At 40.5% G+C, this 19732-nt stretch overlaps 1 protein-coding gene across 2 annotated transcripts in view; it reads left to right on the forward strand.

Annotated features, from left to right (window-relative positions):
• LOC121953244 (protein jagged-2-like) overlaps positions 1–19732 on the forward strand; it is a 107645-nt gene that overhangs the window by 68438 nt on the left and 19475 nt on the right. Inside the window, exons 9-19 of one of the 2 annotated variants that reach the window (XM_042500225.2) lie at positions 1247–1307; positions 9872–10002; positions 11482–11601; positions 11716–11829; positions 12212–12325; positions 14640–14753; positions 15945–15991; positions 17406–17579; positions 17665–17815; positions 18046–18210; positions 19187–19300. In XM_042500225.2, coding sequence (XP_042356159.2) covers positions 1247–1307; positions 9872–10002; positions 11482–11601; positions 11716–11829; positions 12212–12325; positions 14640–14753; positions 15945–15991; positions 17406–17579; positions 17665–17815; positions 18046–18210; positions 19187–19300 — 1305 coding nt within the window. The remainder of the gene's footprint in view (positions 1–1246; positions 1308–9871; positions 10003–11481; positions 11602–11715; positions 11830–12211; positions 12326–14639; positions 14754–15944; positions 15992–17405; positions 17580–17664; positions 17816–18045; positions 18211–19186; positions 19301–19732) is intronic. The other variant, XM_088087528.1, reaches the window with a different exon arrangement.

The following is a 19732-nucleotide window of genomic DNA, read 5'->3' on the forward strand; positions in this document are numbered from 1 at the left end:
TTTCGATTGACAAATTAATTAATCAGCTAATCTTTGCAGCTGTACTGTTAAAACATGCAGCAATATACAGGCTGATGTGTGTTCATGAGACTCCCCACCCTCACTTTTTACTGATTTATACTGAAAAATAACGGACATGTTTTAATTTACTAAATATGCTTACATACCAGTTCTTGTAAACTGACATAAAACAGTGTTAGGTTATCAGATAAGTCAAAAATATGACCGATAAGATCAATAAAAATGACTGATAGCTAAATGATTCAGTGATAAAATAGTATCTCCTTTCCATCCAATAAGTTTTTTGACATTTATTTTACTCCTCTGCTCCTAAAAACAAAATTTAAAAAAGCAAAAAATGAGAGAAACAGATTTTTTTTCAGTTGAAGCTGTAGTTGGTAATCTTAAAAAAACAAAAACTGTCATAATTGCTAAAATCCACACAGTACATGAGGCAGGTAATCTGTGAAAAACTCCTCTGTCTCCTCATAGTACTTTTAATGGCATTTGCATGAATTTACTGCACCTGAAGTTCTCGGCTCTGATTGGTTGTTGCTGACTGAACGGCGGTCCGATTTAGCGAATGCCATTCGAGGAAGCAGGAGGGGAGGAGTGACGCGATTCTATTCACAGATTATCTGTCATATGTACTTCTGTCAGGATGTAGTGACAGTTTCATCAAATGGGACAAAGTTGTTTTTATACAAGTTACCATCTGTAGCTTTTAGTGGAAAAGCAATAAATGGTTAAATGTGCTGCAAATAATATTTTTAAGATCTGAATCTCACTCAGATATTTGTATTTCTCACTCGCTGCACCTCATTTTCTTACGTCCAAACGTTTGCGATCACATGGAAGAAGCTCCCTCTGGTTTTACCTCCTTCCAGCCGTTTACGGAAAACATTTGGAAGTTCGTTGAAGTTCATGTCAAGTGTCAATTTGCAAGAATTCAAAGAATGTTTGGAAACTCTCGTCTCTGCTGGAGACACCTTCAATTTTCCAAACAACAACTCGCCATCCATTGTTACGGCAGCAGAGATTCTTTTTTCTTTTTCACAAACAAGAAAACAGGGGAAATGAGATTTTAATGATTTGACCATCTGCAAAAAAAAAAACCCAAAGAAACAAGGTGCCAGACAAGAACGTAGAACTGATTGAAAGTTGATAGTTTCAGAGATGCTGATGAAATGGTGACAGATTGAGGAACTAACACAAACTTGTCACTCTCTGTTTCCTCTCCCAAAAGCCATCTGCAAACAAGGATGCAGCCTCCAGCATGGGGCGTGCAGCGTGCCGGGCGAGTGCAAGTGAGTCACCTCCCCTCCTTTTTTATATTTGTTTGTTTGTTCCACCTTGTTCCACCTCACAGTGCGGCTGTCAAGTGATGTAAAATATGCTCTTGTTTGGATGGAAAGAGTTTAATGAGGTTAACAGTGGTGACACAACAGAGCAATGAGGCGCTGAGGGAGTGAGGAGGGGGTTGTTGATAACATACCAAGCAGCCTAACCCCATCCTAGTTCTGTGAAGTGCCCCCCCATCCCTCCACCTCCATCCCTCAGCTCCACTCTGATCCAGAAGCCATTGTTCTGCTTCCTGTTCTAAAGCTGGCCTGCTCCTGCCCGCACACACAAACACACACACAGGCCTGTTTTTTTGCTTTATGTTTCCTCCCTTGTCCTCCTCCAGCAGCAGAGAGGCACTGTGGCCCCCCTCCCCTCCTCCCCCTTCTTTAATGTCTGCAGCCCACATCACCTCTTCCTATCCTCGGTCTTGTTATGGCTGGCATTTCACCCAGTGAGCTGCAGACAACAGGCATGCAGGGATACAGAGAGAGAGGGTGCTAAAGTTAAACTGACACCTTTTAATAGGCAAGACTCATAATCCAAACTCTGACCCTGATCCCACAGTGGACACATCGAGTGTAAATTAATAATATTTATCACTATAATCATATCCAAGTTTAGCTTGGCGGGCCGCGAGTTGCTGTGAACTAAATAGATCGAGGGCTATTACAGCTCGTGATTAGGACACAAGACCGTAGTTGCCAAAACCTCACTTCAACATCATCGAAATTTCAACAGTTTATTTTGGATTTAACAGAAAACTTAACATGCAGCATCAATTTACTCTCCCTTCATCTGTCCTCCTGAGTTCTCCGTTTGTTTACATGATACTGGGCGCGCCCGCTGCGTCACATGAATGTCTGCTGCATCTATTGATGCAATGACGTTCAGAAAAATCATGTGTAGTGTCCCAAATGTCTTTGGTTACTCTCTATATAGCTCAGTATTTAAGATACACTACACAGAGAATAGTGAGGGAGTGAATGAGTGAGTGGTTTTGACCACAGCTGAAGGCTAAGCTTACATGACCAAAATCTAATCCAAAAACAGATGGATTTCTTCACGGTAGTGTGGTCACAGATAACCTATTTTTATCCATGAGATCTGGGCCTCTTTCATATTTTATTTTATTTTATTTTACTTTTATTAAAACAGGGAAGGCCATTGAGTGCAAGCTCTCTTTTACAAAGGACATCCTGATTACATTACATATAAAAACAACAAAAGCACACTACAGTATACATCTACAAAACATGAGAAATGTGGCCGATACTAAAGTGCACATTAATAGCGAAGACACACAATAGCCACTGCGTGCATCAACAAATAGTCCAAACATCAACACATGCAGTCACTGTGCTCTGTCAGTCAGAGATTTATGTCGATTAAAAGAGATTAGTGCGTCTAATTTTAAGAGTTTCTGCAGGTTGTTCCACTTGTGTGGAGCATAATATTTAAAAGCCAATTTCCTCATCTCAGTACTAACATAATGATTTTTGAAGGCCAAACAGTCTTGGGACCCAGAGCAGCGTGACATTGTTCTATACTCTGATTCATATCTGGCCATGTGACCACTGTGAGAACAGTCATATCGAAATTAAAGTGTTTTTCCCATAAATGCACATGCCAAAAGCTTGCCTACATAATAGGTTCCTGCATGAAACGTAAAACTGCTGTTGCGGTTTGTTTGACGTCACGGCCGCACTTTGCACATGCGTGTTGTGTTCTTCTGTGTGTCATCACAAAGTTACACCATCAGTCAGGAGATGAAGTTTGCACTGCTATGTCTTTTTTTTTTTTTTTTTCTTTTTTGCGTGTGTGTGACATCATTGGCAGAGAGCCGTTCACACCAAAGTCAGATATGGATGACTTCAAACATAATTGTGACCAGTTTAGACAGAAAGATCTGATCTGGGGGAAAAAAAGCTGAATTGAGCACTGAACCCTGTGATGTCACCAGAGAACTCAGAAGGAAATAACTGATTATGAGCGTTACCTGTCAGTTTTATTATGAAATAATGAGATGAGTTAAGCTGATTGCCAAATTGTGTATGCACTGCACTCACAAGGAGGACAGTCCAGTTAGACGCAGAATTGTAATGTGCTGCACTGTGGACCGTGAGCGTTTAACAAAAAAGGCTGACCAGGCGTTTGTTGTAGCAGCTCTGTGAACAGGAGAAGAGGCTGCGGAGGGAAATTTAGATTTGATTACATGTGGAACTGAAGTGTACATTTAGACAGACTGAGGAGCTTTAAAAAGCCAAACTTCACTCTCACTCTCACACACAAATGCACACACACACACACACACAGACTGGTATTTGGGATTGGCAGGAGTCGAGAGAAGAGGTGGGGGTGGGGGGTTCATACAGAGGCAGGTTTGATTTAGTTAAGATCTCGTAAAAAAAAAAAAAAAAAAGGGGGGTAATAAAGCTGACATTTCTTATTGGAAATGGCCGGAGGATTGGAAGAAAGAGGAACACCCTGGAATGTGCCTCAACATGTGATTTGGAGCTTCATTGCAATCAGGGGCGCGCGCACGCACACACACACACACACACACACACACACACACACATACACACACACACAATGCTGAGAAACAGGAAGACGAACATCCATCCAAAAAGAAGATTCAGGGTGAATAAAAGCCTTTTTCAGTCAGTCACAACTTGACACAATGACATCATCATTGTGAATGTTCAGATGTTCGTGCGGGCTCGTTACCACCCAGACGTAAAATAATATCATGAAAACACATCACACAATCACATTTTCTCGATGGCTTTCAGGTCAGGCAAAATTTAAGCAGATCTGAAGCAACATTGTGGATCACAGATTTTATAACTGAAGTCATAAAAGTCAAATTTCACTCTTAATCTTTGAATTTGTTTTTTGATGAAATAATTTTTAATCAAGGTAAATTTACAAGTTTTTTTTTTTAATCCTTCAACTTGTCATGATCAGCAGGTGGAGTTTGCCCAGTTTTCATTCAAGTGGCTTCAGTCAGATCAGATCTTTAAGACAGACTGTCTGCACTGTTATTTGCAAGTTATCAGATTGTATTTGTGCAAGATTTGTGTCCAGACATAACCAACCTCTCTGCGTGGGTTGCTGTGGTAACGACAAAGGCGCTGGTAACTTTGTAGCTACACTGGGGACGCGGCTTTCCAAAGCAGAAGCATGAGAAATAGAGGTCCATCAAGATGTAGAGTGGGTCGTTCACTAATCGTGAGATTGGTGGTTTGTTCCCCGCCTACTCCACTCCAGGTGTCGAAGTATCCTTGAGCAAGATACTCAACCCCAAATTTCTCCTGATAACTGTTTCTATTGGTTTGTGAGTGCATGACAGTGATTACTGAGTAGCAGGTGGCACCTTTTACCATTTACCGAACACATCACTCAGTTTGCAGTTATTTATTTCAATTTTTCAGCGTTGTCATCCAAAGCGCTTTGCCGGCAGTAGCATGGATTCTTCTCAGCACCTCAGTCACGCTTGATTTTTTGTTATTGTCATGTGTTGCACTGCAAAAGACACTTTGAATCTGATTTGAGCAGCCTGAGCATCTGTACAGATCCGAATGGAATCACATTGCAAAACAGCTCCACATGTGGTTTTAAATAAGTTTGCAAAAATTGCCTTTTGTGTTCTTTGTTGTTGTTGTTCTTGTTGTTGTTTTTTTTTTTTTTTTTTCGAAAAATAAATCTGGATATGTCAAAAAGTATTTTTGGGCTGACAGTTAGGCCTGAAATGTCATCATGTGACTTATGGATTTAACTTCAGTCATGTGACAGCAGTTGGTCACATTCATATATTGAAAAGCTCCAGAAAACGATAATAAGTCGATCTGAAATTAAGATTATTCTGTCAAACAGCTTGGCTTGTTTCACTCCAATTATTTTAAAAAAATGTTAGAGCTGAACTACACAAATAAGAGTTTTCCTTTAGGTTAACAATAAAATAAAACCTCAATAACAGATTCCAAGCAAATTATGTTGATGGAAGAGAAAGTGAAAGAGAGGCAGAGAAGCTGAGAGTGAAGGGTTAAAGAAAGAGAGAAAAGCAGTGAGAAAAAAGAAAGAGAGAAACAGCCTGGCAGAGGAAAACTAAAAATGTGTGTTTGGTATCTCGTTTCCTACACACAGCGCATTCACAACCTACGCTCCCTCATGTGACACTACTAAACATGTAGCTAGGCAACAGTGGGCTAAGTCCGTCCTCTGGATTTGGGCGCGAGGCCTGCCTGTAAATAATTCAGCGGTCCCACACACACACACACACACACACACACACACACACACACACACACACACACACACACACACACACACACAGGCCCCTCTACCTCTACCCCTGCCCACCGTCCCGTCCTCTGGGTGTGGTTTGTCTGAGGGGCAGCAGCAGAGCGGGGGTTTGTGGGCAGACGGGATATTTTCGGCTCCGGCTGGCCCCCGCGGCCCCTTCCATTGATGGGACGGCAGCAGCCCGGCGACGGGGCTTGTGGGTAATGCCACCCTTGGCCTGTGGCTGCCCGAAACCATTTCCCTGCTCTCCCACACTGCAGCCAGACAGACTGTCCACGCTGCCACCGCTGCTGCACGGCTGACAGTGTGCAGGGCATCGCCGCCGACCGCAGTGCCGGACAACACCACATACTGTAGTAAACAATAACAGCGCTGTCACACACACGCACAGGCGCACAACTGGGCTTGCCTCACCGAGCAGCATCAGATTTAAGTTGTTGCGGTTGTGCATGCAGTTAAAGGCGTTTCTGCTTACAAATTGTGCATGAAGCAAAATGTGTTGTGCATGTTTTAACACAAGCAGAGCACAGTCAGGGCTGCATTTTTACGATGCAAGTCTTTGATAAGTGTCTTATAACTACCCATATTACAAATTCCATTTTCCAAAACTGAAAAACAATCTGTTTTACACACTGGAGACGGTTCATGCTACAACAATAAAAACACTACACACACATCAACAATAAGTAACAATAAATCATTCTGCATATATTTCAACAACAAAGACACTGTAAACCAGAGGTGTGGACCCCAGCCACCTGACTCACCTCCCATCAGAGTCACATGTTTGATGATATAAACTCAAAAAAAGAAGAAAAGATTAGTCTAAAAATTGTCAGAAAATAGTTTTTAAAAAAAAGTCCATCTTAATATCTCAAAGTCCAAGGTGATTCTTTTATATATTTTGTTTTGTCAGGCTAAAACCCAAAGTTATTCAGTTTAATATGATTTATAACACACAAAAAAAGGAAATCTCTTTGCAAGGCTGAAAAACTGCATTTTCTGCAATTTTTGCATGTGAAATTTCTTCAAATATGAATCGATTTTTAAGATATTTCACTATTATTTTCTGTTGAATGACTAATAAATGCTAATTGAATGTTGTAGCTTCGATGCAAAGATTTGAGACTTCAGTGTGACTTGCAAAACAATACCTTGGTCCCTCCACTGCTGTAGACAACAGCTAATAGAATCAAGTGCAACAATAAAAGTTTTACTATAGTTCAGGGTTAATGGCAGCAGTTGATTCCAAAAAAGGAGTGAGGTTCAGACCCCGGCCCCCCCAGCGTGGGGCTTCCAGTCTGTCACTGTCTTCAGTTACTACTGCAGCTCACTACAGCGCAGCACACCACTACTGGGAAGAGAAGTGTTTGGTCGGCATCCATTTTGAAGTGTTTGTGAGCTGGAGTGGAGGGACGGTGGTGGTGGAGGGGGGGCGTTTGGGGTGGGTCGCTCCCTAAAATAGCCCCGACAGAGAAATGACAGGACAGGTGGGGCAAGGTTACCACTGGCCTTGGAATAACAGAGTGCTGCCATAAACCAACAGATTAGCTAACCCTTCGCTGGCCTCTCCTCCGAGACGACTAACCCTCGTTCCACAAACCCGCCGCTCATTCCAAGTCTGACCTCGACGGAGCTCACGACACAGGAAGAGGGCTGAGAGACGACACGCAACACATGACACAAAAAACAGCCTCTTAGCAAGTCATTTTTGTCTGTAGTAGAGTACTTATTACCTTATTGTTTCAGCATTTTTTAAACAACAGAATTAGAACAAATTGTTTATACTCAAGTAATTGGTTTGGTTATTTTTCAAGAAAAAAAAGCTAAAACTTCTCTGGCTTCTCCAATAATAGGATTTACTTTTCTTTTTTTTTTTTAACTGTTATTGAACAAAGCAAGCAATTTAAAGATGGCGACTTCAGATTTTGGGACTTGTGATGGACAGATTTCAGTCACCCAGGTGGAATTTTGTCCACTGACAACAACAAAAAGAAGATTAGAAGTTAATAAAACAGACGTATTGGCATGATCATATTACACATTAAAAGTTCATGGGAAGGTCCGTCTGTGGCTTAAATCACATCTACCACTTTGCTGAAGTTTAAGAACAGATGAATGAAAATAATAGATATTTATCAATGATAACAAAAATCATTACCTCCAGCCTTATATCAATAAAAAAAAGACTGCAGCCCATTTCCACTGAAAATCACATAGTTTTAAGTTTTTTCTAAAAGCTTAATTGTCCTGAATTCAAGGTTTATTCATGTTGTTTCAAGATACACACACTCATTTTTAGTGCATTTTTTATCTGTCGATTGTTCAGAGCTTATTGGAGCAAATCAGAGCAGATCAATGGATGAGAGGAGCAGCTGATGAATGCAAAATGTTAGACCCTGCAGAAGGAAGGTTAAGTTTCACTTTCACAGTGCCTGGCGTTCTGCTGCTCCCTCTGTGCCCAGAGTACCCTCTGTGCTCTGAGAGTGTAAAGCAATCAATAACCACATGGTGTGTACAGTCCAGCAGCAGATGTGTTAATTGTCCAGCAGCAGATGTGTTAATTGTCCAGCAGCAGATGTGTTAATTGTCCAACAGCAGATGTGTTAATTGTCGCAGGTGTTACAGTTCTTTTTTTTAATCTATTTTTTAAAGATTATTTTTTGGGCGCTTTTTATGCCTTTACTCTGATAGGGCAGCTATAGCGACAAAGGGGGGAGAGAGGGGAAGACATGCAAGCAAAGGAACGAGGAGAGAATCAAACCCACAGCTGCTGCAGCAAGGACATAGTCTTTGTATATGGGGCCTCTGCCAGGTGAGCTCTTGGGCACCCTGAAAAGTGTAGAACCTCATTGAACCCTTTATTTCTAAGAGTGTAAAGACAAGTTGACATCAGTGCTTGCATGTGTTGTAAGCAGCATGATGGGACACACGCATGTTGTCAGGAATGTCCCCTGGTGCCGTGTGTCCTAAGATCAGGAACTGCAGCAAACGTGTCATTCACCCTGATGAAGACGTTCTGTCCAGCGAATTGCTGCAGTGACGCTCAGCCGCGACTCGATCAGCTCCGCTCTGTTTTCTGAAACTGTCCGCTCAGCATGTGTCCTGCATTAACAAGTCCCCCCCTTTGTTACACGAGTTGAAACTGTTAAAAAGCACTTTCCCTTTCCTTGGCACCTACAGGATTCTTCATGTTTACCCGGGGACGTTTCGCTGGCACGCTGCCCGACATCAAGCGCTCCTCTGTGTTTTCACACATTGTAACAGTATTAAATTACTTGTTTGTTATCACTACGTAACTATCACTGTTTTTTCATGGCCAGCTCCCTGTGTGTTATTAAGTGCATCTGTGTGTCTGATATTCCCTCGGGCTGGAGCTGTAAATAAGAACACACTCTCGCTTGTGAAAAAAGAGGCCCTTATTTTACTCAAGACTATACTCAGCCACTGTTGCACCCACTGAACCCTGTTCTCTGTCAACTGTTGTTTGATTATCAGCCATGGCGCAAGCTTTTAAATATTTCACTGAAATAAAAGCAACAAGAAAACAGTGGAAAACATATGACATAACATGCAGTTACAGTAAATGTTTTTGTAAAATATAGTTGAGAAGATGTGAAGGAAAGTGAAGTTTAAATTGGCGTCAAGAGGAAATATTGTTCCCCTTATTAGAGATTTCAGATTTCTTAAAGAAGGAAGGAAAGAAAAACTGTGGTACAGAAGAAAGGAAGGAAGAGGAGAAGGGCGAAAGTAAAGAGGGAACAAAATAATTCAGGAAAAAATGAATAAGGGAAAGGAAGAATGGGAGGAAGGAAGTAAAGAAAGAAAGGAACACAGAAGTACATTAAAGTACTATATCACCTCTTAGGTGTAGAGTATTTATCACAGCTAAAAACATTCATTTTTTTTACACTGCCCACTCCACATGGTAATGACTGCAGTTATTTTTAAACTGGATTTTATATCATTTCAAATAATCTATTTATTGTTACACCTCTTGCCTGCACTTTTGCTATTTTATATGGTTATTTTTATTTTGAACTTTGTAATTAATTTGACCTTTTATATCTTCTTTCTTTACTCTTTTATTGTAAATCGGTTACATTTTATTGATCTGTAAAGCACTTTGAAGTGCCCTGTTGTACAATATGTGCTGTACAAATAAAGCGGCGTTGCCAGTGTTACACTGTAAACTAACTGTCCTCTCCGCTGTGTGTTGCAGGTGTAACTACGGCTGGCAGGGTCAGCTCTGCGACGAGTGCTTGCCGTATCCCGGCTGTGTTCACGGCACCTGCAACGAGCCGTGGCAGTGCACCTGTGAGAAGAACTGGGGAGGTCTACTCTGTGACAAAGGTCAGATCTCTTATTCACCCACATTATATTTACACATCCATCTTTTTGGTTATCTACGAGTACTAAAAGTCAAGTTCATCTCTCATCTTTAAAGTATTTTCAGGTCATTCTCTACAGGTTTATTTTAGTATAAATATGATTTCTTCTGTAAATTTACAAGTCTAGTGTAGTGGTTTGTCAATAGACCTTTATCTTTTTGACTCATCACAGTTGGAAAAGAACAGGCGTATTTATTAACATTAATGATGGCAGCATTGCACTTTGGAAAGGTCCTGGTTGTGTGCACGCCGGCTCACTGGTGTATCTTACTGGGACACTTAATGAAACTGAGCCATTAATGTTATCAGTTCCACCTCTGCTTTTCCTACTAAAACAAGACGAAATGTCTGCTGTGAAGAAGGTCTGTCTTAAAATCAGTCTGATGACAATTTAGCCTCTTAGGCCAACGGCAAATATTTCCAGGGTTCCAGTGTAGCCGGCAGATATCCGAATAACAGATATCCAAGCTGACAGTACTTCCTCACTTTGTGCACCTCTGTCATTGTTTACAGACAAATTAGAGCCTTTTTTTGGGGTGTTTTGGTTCCAGATGACATCTGAGCAAATCTCTATGAATGAAAAACTGCATATTAATTGAGATCCTGCTGTGAATAGAGATTATAGTTTCATAATCTTAGCTATAATATTTCATAATTTATATTTTGTTTAATATTACTTGTGATGGTTTTCCAGAGCATGCTGTAGAGTTTCAGATTTTTTTTAAATGCTTTTCTTTCTTCTTGTGTTTTGTTTTTGTTGCTTGAGTATCTCCATTTTTTCCACGCAGCCTCAAAATCAATAAGCAGAAACTTGCTTGAGTTGTTTTAATGTGAATTAATGTGTACACGATTTTCTCCCCCAAACAACACATTTTCAGGAGTTTCCATCTGAAATTGATGCTGTGTGGAAATAAATTAATGGAAGCTGATGGTGGCCAAGAAGGAAAGGGTGAAACAATACAGTTTGATTTGCAAATCAGATAAAAACAGAGCTATTGTAAAGTATTTTTTGATTTCCAGTATGTGAGCTAAAAACCTCTGACGCCACATACAGTAAGAAGCATGAGGACAGAGTGTGATTGGTAAAGCTGCAGGGGACTAAAGTAGAAATTACATTTTCCGTAAATATGTTCTTACATTGTTTTCCTGGTAACCCACAATCAGATGCTTCTGGGAAAAAAAGAAAAAATGAAATGGAGCCTGTAACAGCAAGTTATTGTGTATGGCTGCTAAACTGAAAAAATCTGCGGAGGGATGAGAAGTAAAAGTATTGCATTAATATTTAAATTTTTTGTACATGATCATTTTATCCATCTCTGAGCACAGCTGTCAGGTGTCTTCTGCCCTGAACGTCACTCTGGCAGGTTGTGTATGATTTGTTAACCGAGTGTTTAAACAGACACACACAGAGTGCGTCACATCAGTTTTGTTTGCTGTGCAGATCTGAACTATTGTGGGACCAACCGGCCCTGTACGAACGGAGGGACGTGTATGAACACAGAGCCGGACGAGTATAACTGCGCCTGTCCAGACGGCTACTCTGGCAAGAACTGCGAGATCGGTGAGTCTCTAAATCAAATAAATTCAGGTTTCCAGATACACATTTTTGTGCCACGTCACATTCAGGACAACGATTTCTGATTTTTCCTGTTTATCTGTTCATTTTTCTCTCTAGCGGAGCACGCCTGTGTGTCCAACCCCTGTGCCAACGGAGGGACGTGCCATGAAGTCCCCTCAGGCTTTGAGTGTCACTGTCCTGCAGGCTGGTCCGGGCCAACCTGTGCTAAAGGTGAGGGGGGTCTTACAACCTATTTAAGTCTTTTCTTTCTTAAGTCAAGATCAGATGAAACAGTGAGATCTACATGTAGTCTGTTTGGTCGCATACAGCTGAAAATGTATAATAAATGATCGTTTTTTTAGTGTTACGTCCCACCTTTTGGTACGTCTTTTTCCTTTTCTTCTCATCAATACTGAAGACATATTTGCTGAAAAGCTTCCTAATTATAAAAGATGTGTTTTCAGTGACCTGAAATGCATTATGCATGCAGAGGAAGTACCAAAATGCATAGAAAAAGTTTTCAGATTCACCTGTGCATTAATGTCACCAATGTTAGCTGAAGTTTTTAAAGTGCTGATAGCTTCAACATCAGTGTGGTTTTATTACATTTCAGACACAGATGAGTGTGCCTCCAGCCCCTGTGCTCATGGCGGAACCTGCATGGACATGGAGAACGGCTTCGAATGCATCTGTCCTCCACAGTGGACAGGCAAGACCTGCCAGTTAGGTACATCTCACTGACTGATTGATTAATATGTTGTGATCAACAATAATAACACAAGATGCTGTACAAATGTTGTGTGGGGTCACTGGTCTGTGCCAAAATTTTCGTCAGATCAGGAGGCGTATTTTGAAATTTGATTCAGAGTATTTTGGAGGGAAAACATTTTATAATGTGTATATTTTTCTAAAATCCCTGAAAAAGTTGTTGCATGTTATTTTGCTCTGGTGTGTTTTTTGTGTGTGTTGCATCAACAGCGAATGCCATGCGTCCGAACTCATTCCAGGAATCCCATTTGCTTGCAGAGTTACAGCATATCTGGGTGTCTGTTTATCCTGCTGTGTCGTTTAACCAGTAGTATTACTGCAGGAGGGCCACTAATTTCAAATGAGTGTGTGTTTGTGTATATGCACGCCCAACGGAGACACTCGCTGGGTATCATCTGTAACTCGAGCCAGGTGACTTGAGTAAAGCTAAAAATAACCTCCCGCCTGGCAACTGCTAGCCTTGGGACAAAATATACTCCAGCGGGGGGTTATCTTTGGCTCCAGACTGGGCGTAACAGGGTTGTATGTACGCTACGGTGAGGCGTCTCCCCGACATAGCGGAGCCCTCACCCCCTTCGACCTCAGCCAGGAAACGCTTTATAACCTGTAAACATGCGCCAGGAGCAGACGAATTGCTTCGGTTTGTGTTACGGATTGTGTTTTTCTCTGGACGCTGCCCCTTTCAGGGAGCGGGGTGGTACCTGGGAGACAGTGGGTGAGGAGGAGGGGTCGAAGTAGTGGGGGAGGCTGGGTTTTTGGGAATGGGTCTGGGTGTTTAGTTTCAGCAGGCCAACAGGTGCCGCTTACCTCCTGGGAGTAGTATTAATGCACTGTGTCGGTTTATAGTGAGCGAGGCGGCGTGGCGGGCGCGGCGAGAGCTGCCTCTGAAACTGACCACTTGGAATGCCGCAGGTCGGCCTTCAGGGAATGCAATAGAGAGACATTAACCCCGACGGGAGGGGGGTGAGAAAAGAGCCATGGAAGACATGAAACCCTGTCAGACATGAACTTCACCCTGTAAATGTTCTGGCAATTTTACATGTTTGAAAAAGACCTCCGAGTCGTTTACCCATAAAAGTCATGAAAGCAATCTGACGGCATAACAGAATCCAACCACATTAACAGAGAGGCTTCACCACACACAAGCTCAAATCTGCACATGAAAGACTTTAATCATTCCACATTGAAGTAAACGTCTCATATATTTTTCATTTGTAATACACAAGGAAATCAATTTAACAACCCATGAAATACTGTAAATGAGCCCATTTTCATTTGTAGTTCCTCTGATGTCAGATGAGCTATTTTTAAGAATGTGTCTCCATTGAAGGTTGTTTTTCCTCATGAGGAGGAAGAAAACAGTTATTTAGCCGCAAAGTTATTTTTAAATTCCTTTACTGATGCACCATTTGCTGCAGAGCACCAAAAGTCAAATCTTGTGCAAGCATGACAGCGCAGTTATTATGGAACATTTCTGTAACAGAGACCTTGGTTTGAAAGCTCAAAGTATGTATTGTAACTGGTAGATAAAACCAGCAATGTTAAAGATTCAGTGTCTGAAATGGCCTTTAGTTAACCAAAGCTTCACCCCACAAAAAGCATAAAACAGTTGGAAGTCAGAAGCCGCTTTTACACTGCCTGTTCAGGGCGGGAACACTGATAGCTGAATGGAAGGACAGATGGTTTGGCCTATAAGCCGCCACAGGAGGAAGTACCAGCGCTGAAACGACGTCTGTATAAACAGAACGATTACCAGGACGGGATCATGGGAAGTACGCGTGTGATGTTTTGATGACGTGTGACCCACCATGGAAGATTTTTAAACGAACTGTTAGAAAAACAGGGGCCGTAAACGTCCGCAAATTGAGAAAACAGCGAGATTCAGGAGCTCATAACGCTGCTTGCAAAGGGCGAGATCAGCCGCCAAATAACAGAGATGATAAACGATTGTTTTTGCCAGGTGATGCCACTGTTGTTGTTTACAAAGCGTTGCTGACGCGCATGTTTTGTGTCACACCAGAGGCAGGATCTGTTGTGTTTCATCCGCCTTTCTTTGGTTCTGTGCAAAAATGCAAAATAGGCACAAAAGGGACATGGCAGCTGCCCTGCAGTGCGATCTCTGTAAAAAAAAAAAAAAAAAAAACGCTAATGTTTAGAGAAAAAGTCATTTTAGTTTGCTGTGCGACGTGAAGCTACGCTTGGTGGCGGGGTTTCTGAGCAGGTCCTCGGCTCTCTGATTCATTCTCTCTGTGTCTCTCGTCTCCATTTTGCAGATGTTGATGAGTGTGCGGGGAAGCCTTGCAACTATGCTTACTCTTGCAAAAACTTGATTGGTGGATATCACTGTAGCTGCTTTCATGGATGGGTGGGCCGGAACTGTGAGATCAGTTAGTATCAATCCAGAAAATCATTCAGTCTTCAGCCTCTTTCTGCTCACCTGTAGTCACACCGTCAGACCCGAGGCCGGTCCTCTTCGCTGGCTACCTTCTCTTCCACCAGCTTCTTCACACGACTCATACTTCTCAAGTCTCTCTGAAGAGCTGACACATGTTTCTGGGTTTTTCTGTCCGTATTTTAAGATAAATTTGAATGTATTATTATACTGGATAATATATATATATATATATATATATATATATATATATATTACATCTTATTTTACCAGCAATTTTCATCTATGTCTTCATAAGGCTTTGATAACAAAGGATTGGCCATTTTTTGCTCGTAATGCTAGCAAAATGATCTTTATTTAACTTAACCCTTTAAAACCTGAGCAAATTGGTTTTATTTCTTTCAAAAATACGGGTAGAAGGCAATGAGTCACTTCAGAAGGGAGGACCCAAAAATGACGAGAAAATCACCTGAATAAAACACACACAAAAAAGGTGAAAAACAAAGACAACTCAAAAATTACCTAGAAAAGTGCTGATAAAAATGTATTTATTTTATTGTTATTTCACTGTATTTTTTTCTGTAACATATTTTAAATATAGAATTATTAAAATTGTTAATATAGTGTTCGGGACATTATTCAATATTTTTTGGATAACTTTCTAATAATATTACCTTTTATGTATTTGTTATTTGTTTAGAATATGGACAGAAAACATCAAAATGTTGTGGCTTTTCAGAGAGGAGTGGATTTTAAAAAACACCCATATGAGAAAATCTTTTAAATTAAAGATACTAGTGGAACAGAGGCTAGCTAGTCGAGTCATCTGGACTTCAGCTGCATTTATTCCTCTTTCTCCTGCCTCTCAGATGGCTCTTTTTACCTGCCACACCCTGGCTTAACTCTTCCAAGTTATAAGACTAAACTTTATCCTTTTTCCTGACTGTTGTAAATCTTCTAGAGAAAAATCTTGAGGGCTAGTTTTGACTCCTGCAGTTTTGTAATTGCATGTTCTCACCGCACCTGTGAATCTGCGTCTGACATTTCCTCGGGCGTGGACCCCCTTTGCTTCGGTTGTGTCGACCCCCTCTCTGTAGCAGCTGCATGCTCCAGCACTGATGCATGTTCCACTTTCCCAACTTGTCAAACACAAACCTGATGTTTTCTCTGTGTATTTTCTGCTCAGATATAAAAAGCTGCCACGGTCAGTGTCAGAACGGAGGGACCTGCAAGGTGAGATTCACAAATGTCAAACGTGGACGTTTTTACGGCTTTCAAAAACACTGAGGTCTTTGTTGAGTTTAGACACATGTAAATGTGACATGATGCCGTCATGGAGTTGGAACACGATCATAGCTGTTAATCACAATACCTGTCAGAGCATTCAGTCTGCTCAAGGGTATTATGAAACACTGGTTACCAACGTGTTCTCCCTGAAAGGTTTTTTTTCATTTTCTGATATTAGTTCTCTAGAGAATAAAATAAGGATCTGTCAGGTGCAAGCGCAAGTAAATATTTTGACACAAACATGAATACAATGAATACTACCTGATTTAGTGTTAAACTATCATAAACACAAGGCTGAATTGAAATGGCATCAATAGTTGTCCATTGCTTATTGACCCATTTATCCCCAAAATAAAAAAACATGGGAACATTGTTGTAATCGACAGTGCTTGGCTAAAATGTATTTATTCTTACAATTTCAGATTGAGCACTATTACATGGACATGTTTAAGGGGTTTATCCAGGTTATGGTCATATTCAGGCATTATGTTTACATGAGCACAAAGTAACCCGGTTATTCATATTCCCCATATACAACCTGTTTCTTTTAGAGTTTTTAAAAACTGAATATACGTGCTCAAACACATAAACAGGATACTCCAAAAACCTGATCATAAACAGGTAGGGATGCACGATAATGGATTTTTTGTTGATATTTGATATGCGGATATATAACAACTCATTCGCCGTAACTAATACCATTATCACTATCGATATATCCACTTTTTTCCTTACTTAATATTAGTGATCATCAAGTCTCTTCTGCAGTGGAATTAACATCATATTTTGCATACTCTTATCATGATGGCCCAACAGCAAATGGAGACATGAAATGCAATGCTTTTCATTGTATGTAAATTTCATTTATTGTGGAAATGCATTTGAATACTATCAGCATGTTGGCAAGTCCGATGTCATTTTAAAAAGTTCATTTTAACTTCATTTTTAAGCCAATATCAGCTGATAGCAATGATATGCCTCACAATAAATGAATTGTTTAGGTCGATATAAATGCATGAATTGTTCAATATGCTGCCTTTGATTTTGTTAAGCTTTGTTAAGATTTGTTGTTTAGCTCAGTGTTGGAGTTCTGAATCCAACGCGTCTCATAAAAGGATGTCTTAGGGATTTGCAAGTGCTATTGGGTGCTTGATCAAAACCAGAATGTTTTTATTTAAATGACATACAGATAGATAGATAGATAGATAGATAGATAGATAGATAGATAGATAGATAGATAGATAGATAGATAGATAGATAGATAGATAGATAGATAGATAGAAATTGTTTGGGCTGCCACTTTGATCATCTTCATCTTACTGAAATCTGACAGCAGACTTTTTTTAACTTCTTGCTCCAGGAGATGGCCAGAGCATACCAGTGTGTCTGCCAGGCAGGATTCATGGGTCGGCACTGCGAGTTTCAGAGAAACCGCTGTGCCAGCAGTCCATGTAGGAACGGTGGCCGCTGCCACACCCTGCTGGACGGGTTCATGTGTGAATGCTCGCAGGGCTTCTCTGGTACAACTTGTGAGGTGAGGACTGGATTCAGCTAGTAAAAGTAACAGTTTAGTGCTTACACTTCAGATTTATTTCTAACTCCCTGTTTTCCATCTGCAGGTGCAGAATGACCCCTGTAGCCCCAACCCATGTCACAATAAGGCTCAGTGTCACAGTCTGATAGGGGATTTCTACTGCAGCTGCCCCGACGATTACGAGGGCAAAACCTGTTCAGAGCTCAAGGACCACTGCAAGACCAACAAGTGTGAAGGTAACACAGCACCTGGAGCATCCTTTTATCTATTATTTTAAGATAAAGTTTACAGGAATACTTCACCCCCCACCGCCAAATAGACATTTGTATATAAATTACTCAGCCTATGTTATGTTGAATTTGTGCAGAAAACTGGAAAAGTAGAATCTATTTTTTGTTCTTTACATTACTAAGTTGAAAGAATGCTAATCACAATCCCTAATTATCCCCATTTCTGTCACCTCAAGTGATTGACAGTTGCACAGTAGCAGTGGCCACCAATGACACCCAAAAGCGGGTGTGGCACATCTCATCCAATGTGTGCGGTCCCCAAGGCCACTGCATCAGCCTCCCTGCCGGGAACTTCAGCTGCTCCTGTGAACCGGGATTCACTGGCACCTACTGCCACGAGAGTGAGTCATTATTAGCTCTCCACACACACACACACACACACACACACACACACACAAACACAACATAACACACAGACTATATTTATCTTCAGTTACCATCACTGGGAACCACATGATTCTTACGGTAATTCAAACTCCAGTTTCACTTAACATCACTCTTGGTTGAGTGTGCAGCAGACGTAAAAAAGGAAATCCAGAGGAAAACATAAACGGGAAATTGCTAATTTATTTTCCACATCTGATTACAATTTTTGCTTTTGTAGTCTCACAGCACACTTTTGAAATTTTTGTTCTTGACCCTTTGAAATTTCAGCAAATTGGTTTAATTTCTGTCAAAAACATGGGGAGAAGGCAACATGCAACTTAACAAGACATGGCCCAAAAGTTAGCAATAATTAATAACAACGTTACAAGAAAATTACCTGAAAATATGCACAAAAAAATAAATAAAAAACAAAAAAATGACCCTGAAATGTGCTGGAAATACAAAAAATGTCTTTGTTTTATATATTTTTTTATTTTATTTTTTCCTGTAACATGATTTGAAATATAAAATTATTATTTTTTTAAATATATAGTTTTCAGGATATTTCTCCCTTTTTTCAACTACTTTTTGGGTAATTTTCTTGTGACAGTTTACTTATTTCTTGCAATTTGAGGAACATATCTTACCACGTAGTTCATTGCCTTTTTTCCCTTTTATCGAAATAAATCACAGCAATTTGCTCAGGTTTCAAAGGGTCAAATGGCTTATGAAAGTTACCTGAATGCTGTACAAGTAAACTGATGTCAATCCAGATTTGAAAGGGTTAAAACTTGAGCAAACAAAAAGTTCATGTAGGAACAAAATAAAACAAAAATTGTGAATATTTGGAATTCTTTTACATTTTTTATCCTTCTTGAAAAAATGAATCACTAAGTGCAAACATTAAATTAAATAACCTGAAATCTGTGAATATCTCCTCTTTGCCTGCAGACATTAATGACTGTGCGTCATCTCCCTGTAAGAACGGAGGCACCTGCATCGATGGCATTAACTCCTTCGAGTGTGTGTGCCCAGGTGGCTGGGAGGGCAGTCTATGTGATGTTGGTGAGTCAGTGTGTGTGTGGGTGTGTATGTCTGAGAGAGCAGGGTTTTTTTAGGGTCAATGTGAGCAACAGCACAGACATGCAAATTTCAGGGAAGAGTCTTTCTAAGTTGTGCTGCCTGTGAGTCAGAGATCCTGGGAGAATCCATCACTGGCCTCCAGCAGCAGAGGAAAGATCAGCAGTCTGACAATCTTATGGAAGACAAAACAATGGAGAATTTGTTTTGGGGATAAAAGCAAACGGAAATGTGGCAACTTAACCAGCTGCCTGATTCTAAATCTTTTTGTAACTAGTATTTACATTGTTCAGTGAGCACATTTGCAGATGACGCAGTTACTTATATTACCATTTAGAAAAGGAAAACTGATCAAAAAGCAGAAATAATTCAGTGGGACTTATGATTTATATAAAATATTTTATGTTTATATTATAA

The sequence above is a fragment of the Plectropomus leopardus genome, chromosome 14, assembly GCF_026936395.1.
Source record: "Plectropomus leopardus strain MGB_pleo_1.0 chromosome 14, ASM2693639v1, whole genome shotgun sequence".
Classification (NCBI taxonomy): domain Eukaryota; kingdom Metazoa; phylum Chordata; class Actinopteri; order Perciformes; family Serranidae; genus Plectropomus; species Plectropomus leopardus.